This window comes from Aythya ferina (assembly GCF_964211825.1).
Source record: "Aythya ferina genome assembly, chromosome: 1".
Lineage (NCBI taxonomy): Eukaryota > Metazoa > Chordata > Aves > Anseriformes > Anatidae > Aythya > Aythya ferina.
Window position 1 is genome coordinate 92,916,751 of NC_140296.1, and position 16,384 is coordinate 92,933,134.

The following is a 16,384-nucleotide window of genomic DNA, read 5'->3' on the forward strand; positions in this document are numbered from 1 at the left end:
CCCTGTGTCAGTCTCTTGTTCCCTCTGCTTCGATCATTCATCCATGCAGCAGCGAGAGGCACCTATCTCCTTCCTGCCTGTACTTTTGGACGATGCTCATTGAACCAGTGCAGTGGCTATTTTTGCAGGAGTGAAGGCCGCTTCGGTGTCGCCAAAAGATAAGGGGAAGAGCAAACGAAGTGCTTCCTTTCCTTTGGCAGCAAAGCCAGCTGAAGAAGCTGTCATTCCGGCTATTCCTTCCAGTCCCCGTCGGTGGTGACAACCCATCCCGGGTGATAATCCGGTTCTTTTCAGCAGTCTGCTTTACACATTCCTCCGTGGCTCCTCCACCCTAGTTGGTGTTGGAAATTTACATTTAACCCGGATTATATTAGAATATTAAGTGCAGTGCGAGCTACAGGTAGCTGAGTTTGCCACACAGAAGAGTGGGATGGTGGGATGGTAAACTGCCACTGCCAGCGTGGCAAACTGGGCTGGGAAATTCCTTCTGCTGAAAAATGAACTGATGGGCACTGGATGGTTGTTTTGTGACGGAGTTCACCAGCAGGCACCGCAAAGAGCTGTGCAGGAAGCAGTGGCTGGGCTTGGGGCTTGCGTGAGCTGGCACTGCCATTTGTGAAGTTTCTGTGGATTTTCACTGCTAAGCTCTTGTGGTTTTTTTGCCAGGAGAAAAAGAAAAACAGCACAACCGACAGGGAGCTGTGTTGTGTAGTTTGGGATCCCTTTTCCCCGTCTTAGATGAGATCCTGTTGTTAGTTCAGTGAGACAAACTGGGAGGGAGAGGTGTCCAGTTAGGAGTACAGTTTATCTTCACCAGAGGGAGCGTGCCCTGGGACAAAACTGCTTTTCTCTTGTTCTCATCCCAAACAAAGTGTACCAACCCTCTGCTTTGCAGCCTTGCTGGGGTTGCCTGACCTGCCCTTGTGAATGGGGAGCGCTAAGAAGATAACCCCTGTGCGATCATCCCCTGTGCTGCGTCAGCAGCTGCCCGGGCAGCGCAGTTTGACAGCTGGTTTTCACAGTGAAGCAGTGTATGCGTGTTTGAAATCCTGCTAAGTTAGCTTATTTTGCAAAGTTTCAAATCATCCCAGTCTGAAAATTATTTCTTAGGAGCCTTTCAGGTCTGAGTAATTTGCACTTAAACTAGAAGTTAACTGAGGTGAGCTGAAAGTGAGCTAAGGAGTAGCCTCGGTGCGTTGCTTAGTCAGCCGGCTTGTTTGGGAAGGCACCAGAAGCTGTCTCTGAGCTCTGCTAACTCGCTGCCAGACGCTGCCTCTGCCCTGCCTGAGGAGTGTGAGCGCATCAGGTGCTCGGCTCCTGCTCCACCTCCGTGCCTTGTGCAGGTTCTGCTACTGGCACCAGGGATTTGCATCTCTTCTTTCTAAAACAACCGTGCTACTCAAGCTGTTTCTAAAAGCCTGGAGTAAGGCAGTTTTGGAATAATGCAGCCAGGAGTAATGCAGTTTTCTCAGGCTGCTAGACATCATGGCACTTTATCTGAGGAATAATCCCATCTTTAAGCAGAATATTTCTTGTGCATGTATGGTAATTAGTTTCCTCAGAGAGAAGATTTAAACAATTGTGTTCTGATAGTACTGATCATAATGTATATTATCTCACCTACGTGGGTGCCAGCTATCACCTCAGTGTTCTGTTATACGTATTCTTTTAATCAATATAAATAAAACACTGTTTTATAAGTATTTTGCTTTGTGCTAGATTTTGCGTTTGGCTCTTGAAAGAGGCAGCTGTGCTACAGCAGCACTTTCCATGAACTTTGCTGTCTGCTTCCTTGCAGGGTGCGAGGACTGTGGGCAGTACCATGATTCAGAGTGTCCTGAGCTGGGCCCAGTGGTGACAGTCAAAGATTCCTTTGTGCTGAGCAGGGCCAGGTAAGGAGCATTTGTGTCAGTGCTGGCTAACCAAAGCTCACATTAGTGCCTCAAGTCAGATTTGTTTGTTAATGGGTTGTTAACGCTGACAGCTGAGAAGTGAACTCCCAGTCTATGAAAAGGACACAGCCTTCACAGAGAAGTAGAAAAAATGATGGAGAAACTTAAGTGCTCGACTGAATTGAAGCCAAAAAATAACTTGCTGCTCATCAGGACTTGGCTTCTTTGCTTAAGTTTCTGGCAAAAAGTGAGACAGCGCCAGATGGGGTGATGTCTTGGTCGAGTACCTGCAGCTCGTTCCCCTCCTCAGATGTACCGTACAGGTTTCAGACAAGCACAGAAGGATTTCCCAGTGCTGTGAATGGTTGTATCCTCCTGCTTGGTATAACCTCTGTAATTCCTCCACTGAGAAGCAAAACAAGTTGTTCTCATTATTGTGAGCCTGTATGAATGATTATGGATAATACTCCTGTCAGTAAGCCTACAACAGCGCAGCAGAAACAGTCATGCTTGCCAAAAGAAACAAAGAGGCTAAATGCAGTAGGAGAAAACAACAGTGAGTAGTGTATTTTTTACAGAGAAAAGAAATCTGGCATTGTAAGCAAAATTCACTTCAATGTGTAAAATGTGGGACTTTTGCTAAGGAGGAGAAACAGCTATCATGAAGATGTGGCACAGATCCCAGAAAGGGAAGTGAGTTCAATGGGCTTCACGAGCTTTATGAAGCTTCTCTATTTCTTGGGAAGTCACAGACAGAAACCATGGGCACGTGGGCAGCAAGTCTGACACGTCCTGGCTGTGCAAGCCATACCGTGTGTTCCCAGGATCATTTTGTAACAAACATCTGCCGTGCGTGTACCATGACGCCTCTCTGCACGGGCAGGGTGCTCTTTGTGGCCCAGGGTGCACGTTTGCTGGATGTACGCATGAGCAGTAGCCATTTCTCTGAGCCTTCAGGAAGTCCAGCAGCCCCGTGTAAGTTCCTGATAGACGTCAGTTTCTATGGCTGCAAATCCTCAAATAACAAACTTAGGCAGCCAGTGTTCATGGGGGCTACTGTTTGAACAGCCCCGACAGTAGAGGTGCTTTGGACATGAGGGTAATTTTGAAATGCCTGAAGGAATGGTATAAACTGGTGATGGAGGTACTTTTCTAAAAACTGGTCCCAGGCTGGGCGGTGCGGTAACTCCAACCTATATTAAGCAGATTCAACAACAAGTTAAACTACTATCTCATACCTTTAATGGTTGGGCTTTTTGTTGTTGTTGCCTTACGATTTAATACTCTTGTTTCTTCATGTGGTGGAGGACTGCAGTAGTGTCCAGATGTTCCAGTTGTGAATCCTTGTGAATGTGGTGTGTGCACTGGTTTTCAGCCTTTTTGAACACAGAGGTGCTTAGGTGTTCCTTAGTGGAAGCATTGGCTGCTGGCTTTAAAAGCAGGATTTTAAAATGACCATGATACAGAAAAATGTATTTATTTTTGAAGAGTTTACAGCTGAAAACCAGTAGGATAAGAAAGGGAAACAAGAAATGTAATTGAAACAAGATGTAACTTATTTTACATCTGGGGAACAGTATCTGAGAGAGTGATTTGTCTGAGGTTGAGGGCAAGTTTAACCACAAACTGGATATGAATCTCTTAACACCCTGTCTAGTTGCATAACCACATGATGGTTGTTTTCCTCTGTCCCGCTGGAAAGATAAAATAAATGCTCAATGGTTAGAAAAATGGCATTAAGAAACGTCTCCTGAACTTCACCGACCCTAACGTTGCATATTCTATTACTAAAACTGAAAGCAGGTTTTTTCAGTTGATTTGCTTATCACCAAGATTGTAATCTTTCTGTATTTCTCTTCATCTAGATAGGAAAGCAGATCAGCCAGTGTCAACTTTTATCCAGTAGCCTGTCTGGTTATATTTAGGTTTTCATTCGCTAGCACAGAACTGAAAAATCAAGGCTGTATTGGGTGTTTGACCATAACATCCCAACTTGGATACAATAACATGGTCAGAGATCGTGTTGAAAGCCTTGCTAAAGTCAAGGGAAATGACATCCACTGCTCTGCCTTCATCCATAAACGGGTCATTTTATCCTGGATGACAAATGGTTTGTCAGGTATGGATTTCACTTAACCGATGCACATTCGTCATGTGCCCATGAATACCTCCCAAAGTGTCTTGCTCCATGATTTTCCTAGGGACTGCAGCAAGGCTGATTGACCTCTAGTTCCTTTTGCTCTTTTTTGAAGGAGTGCAACATTTTTCTTTCTCAAATCACCAGGGACCTCCCCTGATGTCCAGGGTCTTTCTTTCAAAGGTGACACAGAACAGCTTCACTGTGGTACTGGATCACTCCCGTACACCCTCAGGTGCACCCTGCTGCGTTCCTGGACTTATATATTGCTTGAGCACTCTCGAGTAATTGCTGATTTGGCCCTCCTCCACCACTGGTAGTTTTTCTCCTCTGTTTATAAATCCTTACAGAAATCAGGGTATTTTGACAGAAAACTATTTTCTGTCTCTAGAGACTGGAGAAATAGATGCTGACATCTTCCTTCGATGAGTTCCTGCAGTCTTATCCCATATATAACTCAATTCTCTCTTCAATCTTAGATCATCTCTGCCTTCTAATTTGGAGATAAGACAATTGGAAGATGGGACTGAAGGAGTATTTGCTTTGACACAGCTAGTGAAACGTACGCAGTTTGGCCCATTTGAATCCAAGAGAGTTGCCAAGCTTGAAAAAGAATCAGTTTTCCCACTGAAGGTAAGATATGGCATGTGTAAAGCAATTGAAGTGAGTCTGTTTTACCCACGATGATTTTATGCTATCTACTACTATGGAAAAAAATGTGATGGCAATTATTTGGGACATCATTTAGGCATGCCCTATACCAGTCTACCTAAATGAGCATTCTCTGGGCACGATGCAGAAGAACTGATCTGGGGGCTTGTTCTGTGTGTTTGGAGTTAACGTCCTTATAGGAGATAAAGCCAGAATACTGTCAGCAAAACTGCTTGTCTGGCACCTAAACGTGATGATACAGGAAGTGTCATGCCTATGGCAGTTCATTTCTTTCTTTTTTTTCTTTTTTTTTTTTAATAACTGTGTTCAATTTGGTTTTGTTTGCTTAGTCAGTGGCATGTGCATTATTCTTATGGAACGTGCAATAAATGTATTTTTGTCTGGCTTGCATTTGTGTTATTTTTCTCTTTAAAAGTTTTGGTGGGAGAAATGCCCCGGTAAAAATGTAATTCAGTACTACGTGACTCAGAAGCAAAGATTTAGAGATGTGACATGGGCTGATGGGTGTTTCCCAGTGTGCTGTTTGGATTCTACACTGTTTACCTATATACAGTCATTCAAATTTTGTGAAGAACTAGTGGCTAAAGCAAGACTTTGGGGATAGAAGTTCTCTTTGTTCCCATGCTGCCCCTGGTAGTCTGCCTTAGACTTACTCATCTGAAGATGAGACTGATACATGATACATGCCTGATGCATGCACGGGTTAAGGCTTGCTTCGTCTCTGATGTACACTGAAGGAAAGCCATTACAAAGTAGAAAGTATAAATTCTTAACTTTGCATTATTAGTTACAGTTTTATTGCATGTGTAATTTGCTTGGTAGGTGTTCCAGAAGGATGGGCCCTTGGTTTACTTTGACACCTCAAATGAAGATGATTGCAACTGGATGATGATGGTGCGGCCAGCCACTGAGCACAAACATCAAAATTTAACTGCCTTCCAGCATGATAATGATATTTACTTCACCACCTCCCGGGACATCCCGCCAGGAACTGAGCTGCGAGTGTGGTATGCAGCTTTTTACGCCAAAAAAATGGAAAAGCCAGTGCTGAAGCAGGTCTCTAGTATTGCCAATGGTATGTGTGGGGGCCTTTCTTCCTTCCTAAGGGCCCAGTCCTGAGAGGGACTGATAGTTGTAGTTGACAGTGCTGTTTATTGAGTAGGCCTTGACCCTGAACATGGTAGCCTTTAGAGTCAGGCTAACCTGCATACATGGTTGCCTTACAAGAAGAAAGCATGGGTTCTTTACCACGGTATAACTGAGTTTTTGAAAACAGATGACTTAGTTGATGATTCGGCCTCTTCAGGCTGAACAACCTTGCTAAATAGTTCTTAACTAAAGAACTGGTATCAGAAGCAGCTCAGGGTACAAGAGCAAAGGGTCTCAGGTGTCAGTGTGTGTCTAAACATATAATGTAGATTTGTTAAAGAAGCCTTTTTTTTTTTATAGTTGTAGTGAAAATGTGTTGGTTTTGCTCAGAACTGCTGCACAGTTAAAAACTAATTTTACCTTGTGCAGTCTCACGTGAAAGCTACTAGAAAGAAGTAAGTTCAGATGTGAGGTGCCATTCCACATCATTGCTTGTGCATTGGCAAGGAAAGGCAGCAGATTTGTTAGTCTGAATTAGAATTTATTCCTCTGCCCCCTCGGTTTTCTTCTACTTCTGCATTTCTACAGCTAAAGGGCATGATCCTTTAGCATTGCAAGGGCAATTTCTTTCTGTTGTTGAGCTGGGAATACTCCTTATACAGTGTTATCACTTTGCTGAGTGTAATTTGGGGTGACAAATATCCTGGGGAGAGGCCAATGCCAATAGCATGTTTTATGGCTGATCTTGGTGGTGAGCACAGTCTTGAATGCTGAATCTGTCCTCTTAACACATTTATAAATTCTAAGATGTTTTCAGTTGGTATTAATCGAGTGGTTTCATCTTTTTCCTATTTAGCTTAACCCATTCATGTACTTTCAACCCATTCTCATGTATACAGTTTGTGCAAATGGGTATTTAAAAATATTTAGGTAAAAAGCTTAGGTATGTCCTGCTGTCTCTCTTCAGCACTTTCATTATATACTCCATAACATCAAAGGCATTTATGCAAATCCAGGCATAAAAATGTCCTGGTTAGGATTTTACATGAGAATGAGTTTTGCAGGCCTGCTGTTAGGCAAAACTTTGTGACTCTGCGTGCTGCTGTCAGTACAGAGGAAGAGAATCAAAAGGTCTGGAAAGTAAAGAAAAGGAACTGTTTTTCCTCTCCACAGATATGTGCTTGGTAGTGATGGAATATGATAAAGAGGGGAACAAAGTCTCTTCAAAGCCTTCGACTGCTGTCTTCCCCCATAAAAAAACGAAAAAATCCAGCATACCAGTAGCTGATCCAGCAGGTATGCAAAATTATGTTATTTTTGAGAGAGAGAGAGAGAGAGAGAGTAGATACAGATCTAAAGAGGGTAGATAGAGATCCAAAGAGCTGCTGGGTATGCCATTTCTCTGCAGATATCATGGTTATGTAACATTCAGCAAATCCTAATGTGTAGAGGGTTTGAAAGTCTAGATTTTTCTTTTTATTTTCATGGGCACTGTGCTTAAAACACATAGGCAGGTTCAAAAAAGGCCAGAAGGGACAAAAAGACCTCCAGGCAGATGATTTTCATGAAAGCCCTAACTGCTTCTGAATTTGCAGGTGGTTAAGGTTTGGCGGGGGACGTTCTAAAGAAAATCTGCAGACTTTCTTTGCAAACTGTAATAGTTCAAATGGCCAGGTGCTAGAAGAAAACATGAGATTGTGAGTGTAAGAACAGTGCTGTTTGGAAACAACAAAAATGCTGCCCATGCCTAAATGACAGTGATACCAGAAGTCTAGAAGAATTCAGACTGTATTTGCTGACAGGAACTCAGATTTATGTAAATTTATGAGCAATACAGGTACTATTGGCAAAGAACACAAGGTTAGGAAACAACTAACAGAGTCACAGAAGCTTAGTCCCCAAGATTGATCATGAAGCAATTCCTCTGTAATCTCTGATAAGAGAGCAATGAAATTAAGAAGCTGTCTAACACAAATTGCCTTGTCTTGCCTTGAAGTAAACTCAGAGTACATAGTTTGCAGATCAGGATGAAAATAAAGTATTCTGGGTCTCTTCTTTGAGAAGGTTGGTTTGCTAAGTTACTAGTATTAAAAGTAGTCAGGAGGAGAGGAGGAGATTGTTGCAGATGTGAACTTCATCAGAAGAGGTCCATACATTTTACCTGGATGCTGCCACAGCTGAAACATGAAGCTGGCTGAGCAGTTGCCTTTCAGTTCAGCATAACTGATTTTTCCTGGAAAAAAACAGTGAAGAATTTGAACAGCCCTTTCTACGTCCTTTATGCTACTGTCTGAAAGGCCAACTTCAACAGAAACAAAATGTGTACTGTTACATTTCAGAAGCCTTAAAGTGTCCCCGCTGTTGTAGTGTTTTGGTGCTTACAAAACAAAATATGCCTGTTTTGATTCTGACTGCTGACCCCAAGTCCTGCAAAGCTTCTGGCAGCTGACAGCTTAACCTGGAAGCCTGAAGAAGTGGGACGTGACTCTCCCTGGCAAACCAGTGCACCTAGTACCTAGGGTCTCTAGGTTTGAGGTAGATAAAAGGAGCAAGGGAAGTGCAAAACCAGAGATAATTTCCAAGACAGATTTCAGTTTTGCAGATGGTGGCTTTTCAGTTTTACTGGCCAGCAGCATCATGATACGGATCCAATAGCTTAGCTTACATGTTGTTTACCGATTTGACTTCTAAGTTATGCAGAATTTGGGGGTTCAGGTGTGTTGTCCTTGGCCTCCTGGACAAAGCTCTCAAGATAAGAAGTTCTTTTTGTAGCCTGTGAAGAAAGAAGTTCTGTTTTTGAATCATCATTTTTTATATATTTATTACAGCGCGGATGAGGTCTGACGCATGTAGTGCAGAATGTTGAACATGTTTGTAGCAGGGAACTATCAGAGAGTCTTTTATTTTTGTTTAAGAGCCAAGAGTGAGAAGGAGGAAGTATTTTTATCATCCCATTACAGATGGGGTCCTTAGGCAGAGAGAGATTAACTGACTTGCTTACTGTCACGCAGGAAATCTGTGGCAGAAACTGAGGTACAGTCTGAATTTCTTGCACTGGCATTCACTCAATCTAATTACAGCCTCATCCTGCTTTCCGGGGGATTCTTGTGTACTGTGGAATATTCAGCTTTGTGTGTCAAAAATTCTGTGAACCAGTCCAGATTTACCAGGTACTTGGCAAATTCAGACAGATCATCCGAAGAGTGAAAGTTGAGGGACTGTGAACCTTTTTTTTTTTTTTTTCCCAATTCCAGATCCATTTTCCCCCTAATATCTGTATGCGTGTTTGTTGGCTGATAGTTAAAATACTGATCTGGTAGTCTGATAGAACACCCAGTTCATGAAACCACTCAAAACCAGGTTTTTATTGTTCTCACCCTTACATCTGTTAATCCAAATGCTCTTACTCTGTGATGCTCTTTGGAGAGAGCAAGGAGGATTTTTCTACTTCTGTCCTCAACTGACCCAGAAGAGTACTAGTAGCTCCACTGCTAAAAATTGATTTGCATCTTGTCTTTGATCATCACTGCTCTTTAGAAAGTGATAAAGGGACCCTTGGGACCTTACAAGAGCGCCAATGTTCTCTCCTGCAGCCATTTGGATTCTATTCAGTGTTCTCATCTGTTTTGACTTTTAAAGTAGTCATGTCTGGAAGATCCCGAAGTGGTCCCAGAGAATAAATCATACATAGGTTTTCTTGTGAATTGCACGTGTTACAGGCATGTGACTACTTGTTTTGTTTGGTCTGCTGGTTGGAGTATAGCTGGGAAGCTCAAAATTAAGCAGTTGCCTCTGTGGGCCACTTATTGCTTAAATCATAGTTTGTGGTATGCAGGGAGTCACCGCAAGAGGAACAAGGCTACAGGGATTTACTGCTTCTTTTTCCCATTTTCAAACCTTTAAGTTATTTCTTCTTGTGATTTAGTGAATGCTTCAGAAAGCAGCGGAGCTGCAGAAGCAGAGTCCAGCCAGTGGACGTGTAAAGTCTGTTCTTCTGCTTTCCAAGAGCCTCAGCTGCTGACAGGTAAGGAGTGTTAGAAATTGATGCCAGAGTACTGAGCAGCGTTAGGAGAGTTCAGTTCTCCCAGAGCACAAGGCTGCAAAGCCATGTCCTCATCCATGATGCAGGTTTTATATACTCATGTAAAAATAGGTTTTATATATTTGTGTAAAAATTGTTTGCGAAAGGTAAAACAATGATGTTATTGATGTGGCAGCAGAAAATCTCTAGGCATACAGTTGTGATATTGAATCTAGAAGAAATAAAATTACTGTCTAGAAGATGACGTGAGCGTTAGGAGCATCAAGGGTAGAAAACTGCATGAATGATCTATAACATCAGACACGTCAGCTTATACTTAATGATGCTATCTGTCTGGTATTTATAGCACAGATGCAGTAAAGGTAATGAAATAGGTGGGTTCCTTTTCTCTGCATTTCATTTCCAGCTGTTTTATTCAGTCTTCTAAAGATCTTAAAATATTTAAGAGCTCCGACCGTTTGAGAAATCATTTTTGAAAAGGGGACTTTGGCTGCTAAATAACTTGGATATTTGGAAAAATGTACACACTGTCAGGGGCACAGCCTATTTCCAGTTATATCTATTAAAAATTGCAGTCCATGTTAGTAATTGTTTGCATGTTTAATAGACTTTATGCTTTTAGTTAGGATGGTATTGTGACTGACTGCTTCTGAAATAATTTGGAGTCCATTAAATGAGGTCGACCTGATTGATAGGTTTCAGCTAGATTTATCCCTGGGGGAATTCCATGGCAGTTTCTTTCCTCTTTATTCTCTTGTTCTTTCCATCCATCCAGAGCACTTGCTGAGTCACCTGGAGCAAGCTAAAGGTGCTCCCCAAGCCAGCCAAAATGAGGCTGTTACAGAGAAAGCAACAGAGACTCCCCCTGCGGATCCGCCAGTGGTTTGTGATGCAGCTGGTGCCAGTACAGACTCCAGGAGGAAGGCCAGACGGGGAAGAAAGCCCAAAACAGCAAAAGCAGAAACGCCCCTCGTCGTTGTTGAAGAGAAGGATTCGGCAGGTAAGACAGTGCTAAGTATGTGTTCCCCTCATATGTCTTTAGTTTTCAGAAAGGCCTACAAAGTAAAGCACAGTCAGGGTGGAGGTTTTCAGGCGGATCACTAAAACAGATGATTTACAAACCTGTGTTAGTTATCTGCAAGGTCCATGTCTACAGTAAAGGTTGCAACATCTGTGCTTAGATGACCTGCATTCTCCTGCAACAGTTTTAGGAATAGAGGGGCCCAGAGACAACTGTGTAGCATCCTGCGAGAAGAAACAGGAGAGAAAGCATCCTCCCTCTCAAGAAGAGAGAGCTTCCTCTCTCAGACTTACATTGTATTCCTAGAAGGGGCTTTTTTCAGGGTCTTACTTCCCTTTAAGAGAAGTTCTAGTAGGAATTTGCAAGGCATGGTCACCTGTACTAGTAGGCTGGAAAGGTAAGAAATTACATCTTCGTAAGCGATGTTAGCTACAGCTCACTTGTGATTCAGTAGCCCCTTTCTCTGTCTTGAAAGTTCTACCTACTCATTTGCAATCAGTTACTTGTCAAGGATCCTAGTTCAGTGCCACGTGTCATTACAAAAGCAAGTTCCTGCAATTAAGGTTTTCTTTCAAGCTCTCCACGTTAACACTTTATTTTTATGATGTGTTTGCAGCGGAACGTGTAGCTAGCACTGCAACTGAAGTCCCGCCAGATGAGGTAGCCCTGCCTTCAGCTACAGAAGAGAGGATTATGGAATTGGTTTTAGGAAAGATGCCTAGCACCACAAACAGCATCAGTTCAGTCACAAAGTAAGTGTTCTGGGATGCAGAATTTCCTCTCGGGCTTAATCAAGTCGGAGTAGCATGTAACAGCTCTGCTCAAACACTGAACCCACAGATGCTGTTTTTCATTAGTGTAAAACTGCATGCTGCTGCCACTAGAAGAGCCACAAAGCTGGATCGAGCACTGTAGGATGATGCACAGTTGGTGAGAGATTTGCACTAGAAGGTTGTAATATAAACCATGGGAATTTAATTTTCTGACATGTTAATGGTTTCATTCAGTGTGATACCAAAGCCTCTTCCAGTTGCACAGTGAAATATTACTCTTGTTGAATGTTGGTGATAAAACAGGCAAAAAGTTTTTGGCTTTAAAAGAAACAACAACACATTATTATTCAGTCTGGTTTGTATCTTAACTCATAAATGACTTCATACTGATTCATGTTCATGATACTTCAGACTTGGAGCAGTAAGAAGGGAAAATTTATGTATACCAGAACCTCAGGGAGACTGCTAAATATCATTGACTGATTTAAAATCTTCTGTGTTTTTCCGGCTTGATAAAACTGTCTTTTTGAATGATTTTTTTTCTTTTTCTTTCATTTTTTTTGGTATAATAAATTAATTGGTGTTTCAAAATTAGCTAGTAATGCTATATGCTAAAGTCCTGAGCAGACGGAGGACCATCAAAATGCATTCCAACGGGTGGCTGTGCTGGGAAATAGAACAGTACCGCTTCTTGGTGCCCTGCTGCCTTCTTGTCATACACGCTTTTTGCATGAAAACAGGTTTCTAAGCCGAAGTACTGCTAAAGTTTTTAGAGAGTAAGCAGAACAGATCCTTTATGCTGCTCTGAGAGGCCTTAAAAGACGATCTCTGGGGCTGGTGGCTGCTGCTTTTTTTCTTTTTTGTCCTGGGTGAAGTTAATTTGGAATGAGCTGCTTTCTGACATCTGCTGCTACCAGTGGGTGGCCGGGAGGTCATCTTCTCAAGGATGAAGCTCCAGCACTCCCTCTCCTGCCAGAAGCTGAGCGTAACACTCTTCTAGCTTTTGCCAGCTCTTGGGACTTCCTTGCAACCTGTGGGATACCTTTCAGTCCCTGCCTTTCTTTCTCTGATCCAGTAGGTTTGCTCATCACCAAAACACCATGTCCCTCAAAAGAAGTTTAATTCTCTCCAGTAGACATGGTATACGGCGGAAGCTGATAAAACAACTCGGGGAGCACAAACGTGTCTATCAATGCAGTATCTGCAGTAAGATCTTCCAGAACAGCAGCAACCTCAGCAGGCACATCCGTTCTCATGGTGGGTTTGCTTTCTGTCTCGCTTGCATACTGCTTCTGTCTCTCGTTGGTTCCACCTTTGAGTAAAGCATTTAAACTATTCTTAATATTGGTGTGCATAATCTTAATAGAGTTGCTTTTTTTAAAAAAAAAACTTTCTCTAATGACCTCTTTAATTTTTTCAGTCCAAAGCATGAGAAGATAAAGTTGGAAGTTGAAATTTGAGTATTTAGAATCTGAATGTAGGTACATATTATAAGCAAAGGCTAGGATGTGATGGCTTTTCCACAACCGTTCCAAAACTGTTCATCACTTTACATACACACAGTCCCCCATCTTCACAGGCTCATGGTCAACATTGATGTGTAAATACCAGCTGAGTGCTTTTTGACCTGTGGTCTGCAGTTCCAGGGGGTGCATGACCTGCTTCTAAGGATTCTGTGAAAAATAACAATTTCAAAAGGGTTGGGGGGAACCAAACGTAATTCTTGTCAGTAGGTAAACTGCACTAAAATGGAAAAGGTCAAAATCCATTATCTGCGTCTCCTGAATTACTTAAACTTCTCATCACTAGCCTGTTTATTTGCAGTTGCTTGTCCTTTGGTTTCCCCTGTCTTGCCTAGAGTTGATTATTATCAGTCTCTGACTTTTCTTTTTTTTTTTTTTTTTTAATCTTGATTGATCCCCTCAGGTGACAAACTATTTAAATGTGAGGAATGCGCAAAGCTGTTCAGCCGTAAAGAGAGCTTGAAGCAGCATGTTTCCTACAAGCACAGCAGGAACGAAGTGAGTGGAAATGACTAGCGGGCTTCTTCTGAGGTTAGGTGAAAATGCATCCAGGTGCTAGCGGGGGAGTTTGGGTCAATTACATTTGAGTAGATACCTGTGAATTTCTTATAAGTGAGATAAGACTGAGGGAGAGGTAACATTTTCTGTTACAACAACAGATTAGTTTGGAAAATGGACACGCTTTGGAGCATGGAAGTCTTTTTTCATGTCTGAATTTTCTATAGAAAATTGTTTTCAGGCATCTGTTACAGCAAGAGAAACTGGAGATAGCTGGACCTGCATGACCTAGAAGTGAGATCTGAATTCAGTTTATTGTACTAAAAAGGACTATTCCAGTCTTGTTTGCCTGTCCTGGTTTATCTATCACCACCTGTAGCATCATTTAGTGGGTGAACTCTGGGTGAAGGCTGTGTCAGTAAGGGCTGTGATCAGATGTGTAAATGTGTGATGCTTATAGTAGCAGTGCTGTGCCTGCTATGAGGGCCTTTCAGTGCTGCTGCCATATAAATATTTAACACACCTGTGGTGGAGCCTTATCAGTGAATATTTCTGTTCTTGCTGGGCATCAAGGTCCTAAGCTCTCAGACTCCTGGCATCTGCTTCGGAGCTAGAGGATGAGTCAGATTACATCTCGCTTTTCAAACATTCTGTCTCCACATCGGACTGGGAGGTTATTGGGAAGACTGTTACAAGCACACAGATGCATTGTCTGTTCTTTTTGTTTTGTATAGAGGTCATATGTAGAAACATGGCATGATAATCTAGCATTAGAATTTTGTATCTGTGTATTTAAGTGTCCTGTTGAAGGAAGAAAAATTAGGAAAGGCAGAAAAAGTAATTGAGATTCAGAATTTCTCTGTCAGATGTGACTTGGCTTTTTCCCCTCGTAAACACTGTTTGCAATCCTCAGGTTGACAGTGAGTACAGATACAAATGTACAACATGTGAAAAGGCCTTTCGGATAGAGAGTGCGTTGGAATTCCATAACTGCAGGACAGGTGAGAATGGCTAATGGTTCAGCTTCCTCTCATCTTTACTCAGTTTTGTGGGTATGGCTACAGATCTATCTCAGTATAGTAACTGCAAAGGGGAAGTAGGCATTTGGATTTTTTCATCACCACAAGCAACCTGCCCCCTTCTTTCCCCCTTTTCTCACAAAACCTGAAAAAAAAAGTTAAAAAAAAAAAAAAAAAAAAAAAAGTGAAGACAGTAATCTGTAGAGGTTTTTTTACATCCACTTTTGTATTGCATTTTTTAGTATTTCCTGCTCAGCTATATAAAATCCTAACTAATATTTCAATCGTATGTTCACAGCTACCCTGTCACCATCTGTTTAACTTTCTTTCCTGAAACTAAGTTTAGCCTCTTTTCTCTGAGATAGGGGAACTAGAAAAGGAGCCAGTACTATCAATAGTTTGTAGTTCTCTGGGATTATAGTTTTTGTGGTTTTGTGGCTCTGGGCAGCCTGCTCTAGTGGTTGGCAACCCTGCCTAGACCAGGGGAGTTGAAACTAGATGATCTTTAAGGTCGTTTTCAACCCAGGCCATTCAATGCTGCTTTTTCATGCTTTGTTTATACTTGCAGTAGTCTCTACAGATGCTTCTTTCTTGGTATCACTAGAACTTGTCCTTTTCTTCCACAGCCATCCCTCGTGGTTACTCATATTAGTTGCACTGAGTGATCTTATGCTTAGAAAATGACATCCCGATTACTTTTACAGACCCATGATAACTCTCAGTTTAAAATCACTTGGGCTATTGCCCCTTCCACACCATCCTAAGTAGGTTTTCTCATTTCCTTTCAGAGGAAAAAAAAACTCAGCCATATGTAGAATGGAAAGTAATGCTGAGTGACCTCACTCTTGTGTTCATTCAAGGACAGCAGCATACTTTCTGTCTCTTGAGTTGACTGTTAGCAAAATGAGCAGCAGTTTTTACTCTACTATTTAACAAACCAAGCTGTTACTTCATTGTGATTACTTTAGCGTTGGCAAATTCCACCTACAGCACCAGGCTGTCATGTTTTGACAAAAGTCTCAACTGCTGAATATCAAGTGAATTTCCCGTAGGCCTATTATCATGTGATGGTTTGCTTTTTGAGATTTTATACTTTGTTCTGGAGTATACCGTACTGGCATGTATTACACAGTCAACTCCAAACATAATTTTAATGTATGCTAGACCACAATGGAGATAGCCAGGTTGAGGAAGTTATGATGCTAGAGCCAGTGTTCAAATTAACATAATATATTTCTATTGCTTTTGGAAAAAATATGTTCCAGTGCATTCCAGTGATACTTTCACATACTTTTTTACTACCTATTTCATAGGTAGCAAAATTAAACGTGATATGTTGTTTGATGTTTATTATACCTTTAATGGGAAGACAAATTTTGAAGAAAAAGAAGAATACATGCTTCTGCATTTCCCTTCTCAATCCATATAATGATGTATTTTATGTTAAAATTCAGGTCTAACAAAAGAACTACATGTCCCACAAACACGCACAACCTGCTTTCCTCTGTAAAGACCTGCATGGTTTCTCTTACAGATGACAAGACATTCCAGTGTGAGATGTGTTTCAGATTCTTTTCTACAAACAGCAATCTTTCCAAACACAAGAAAAAGCATGGAGATAAGAAGTTTGCCTGTGAAATCTGCAATAAGATGTTCTACAGGAAGGATGTCATGCTAGACCATCAAAGACGACACCTGGAAGGTAAGTATACTGCATA

At 41.8% G+C, this 16,384-nt stretch overlaps 1 protein-coding gene across 12 annotated transcripts in view; it reads left to right on the forward strand.

The window, feature by feature from the left end:
- The window catches only part of PRDM15 (PR/SET domain 15), a 33,993-nt gene that overhangs the window by 4,492 nt on the left and 13,117 nt on the right, over positions 1–16,384 (forward strand). For 5 of the 12 annotated variants that reach the window (XM_084530688.1, XM_084530682.1, XM_084530690.1 and 2 more), the window contains 11 exons: positions 1,799–1,892; positions 4,509–4,662; positions 5,524–5,776; positions 6,964–7,086; positions 9,716–9,814; positions 10,608–10,832; positions 11,470–11,605; positions 12,702–12,883; positions 13,553–13,647; positions 14,561–14,648; positions 16,201–16,368. In XM_084530688.1, the coding sequence (XP_084386814.1) occupies positions 1,799–1,892; positions 4,509–4,662; positions 5,524–5,776; positions 6,964–7,086; positions 9,716–9,814; positions 10,608–10,832; positions 11,470–11,605; positions 12,702–12,883; positions 13,553–13,647; positions 14,561–14,648; positions 16,201–16,368 (1,617 nt within the window). Of the gene's footprint in view, positions 1–1,798; positions 1,893–1,925; positions 4,012–4,508; positions 4,663–5,523; positions 5,777–6,963; positions 7,087–9,715; positions 9,815–10,607; positions 10,833–11,469; positions 11,606–12,701; positions 12,884–13,552; positions 13,648–14,560; positions 14,649–16,200; positions 16,369–16,384 lie in introns of those variants that run through there. The other 7 variants (XM_084530692.1, XM_084530693.1, XM_084530689.1 and 4 more) reach the window with 6 other exon arrangements.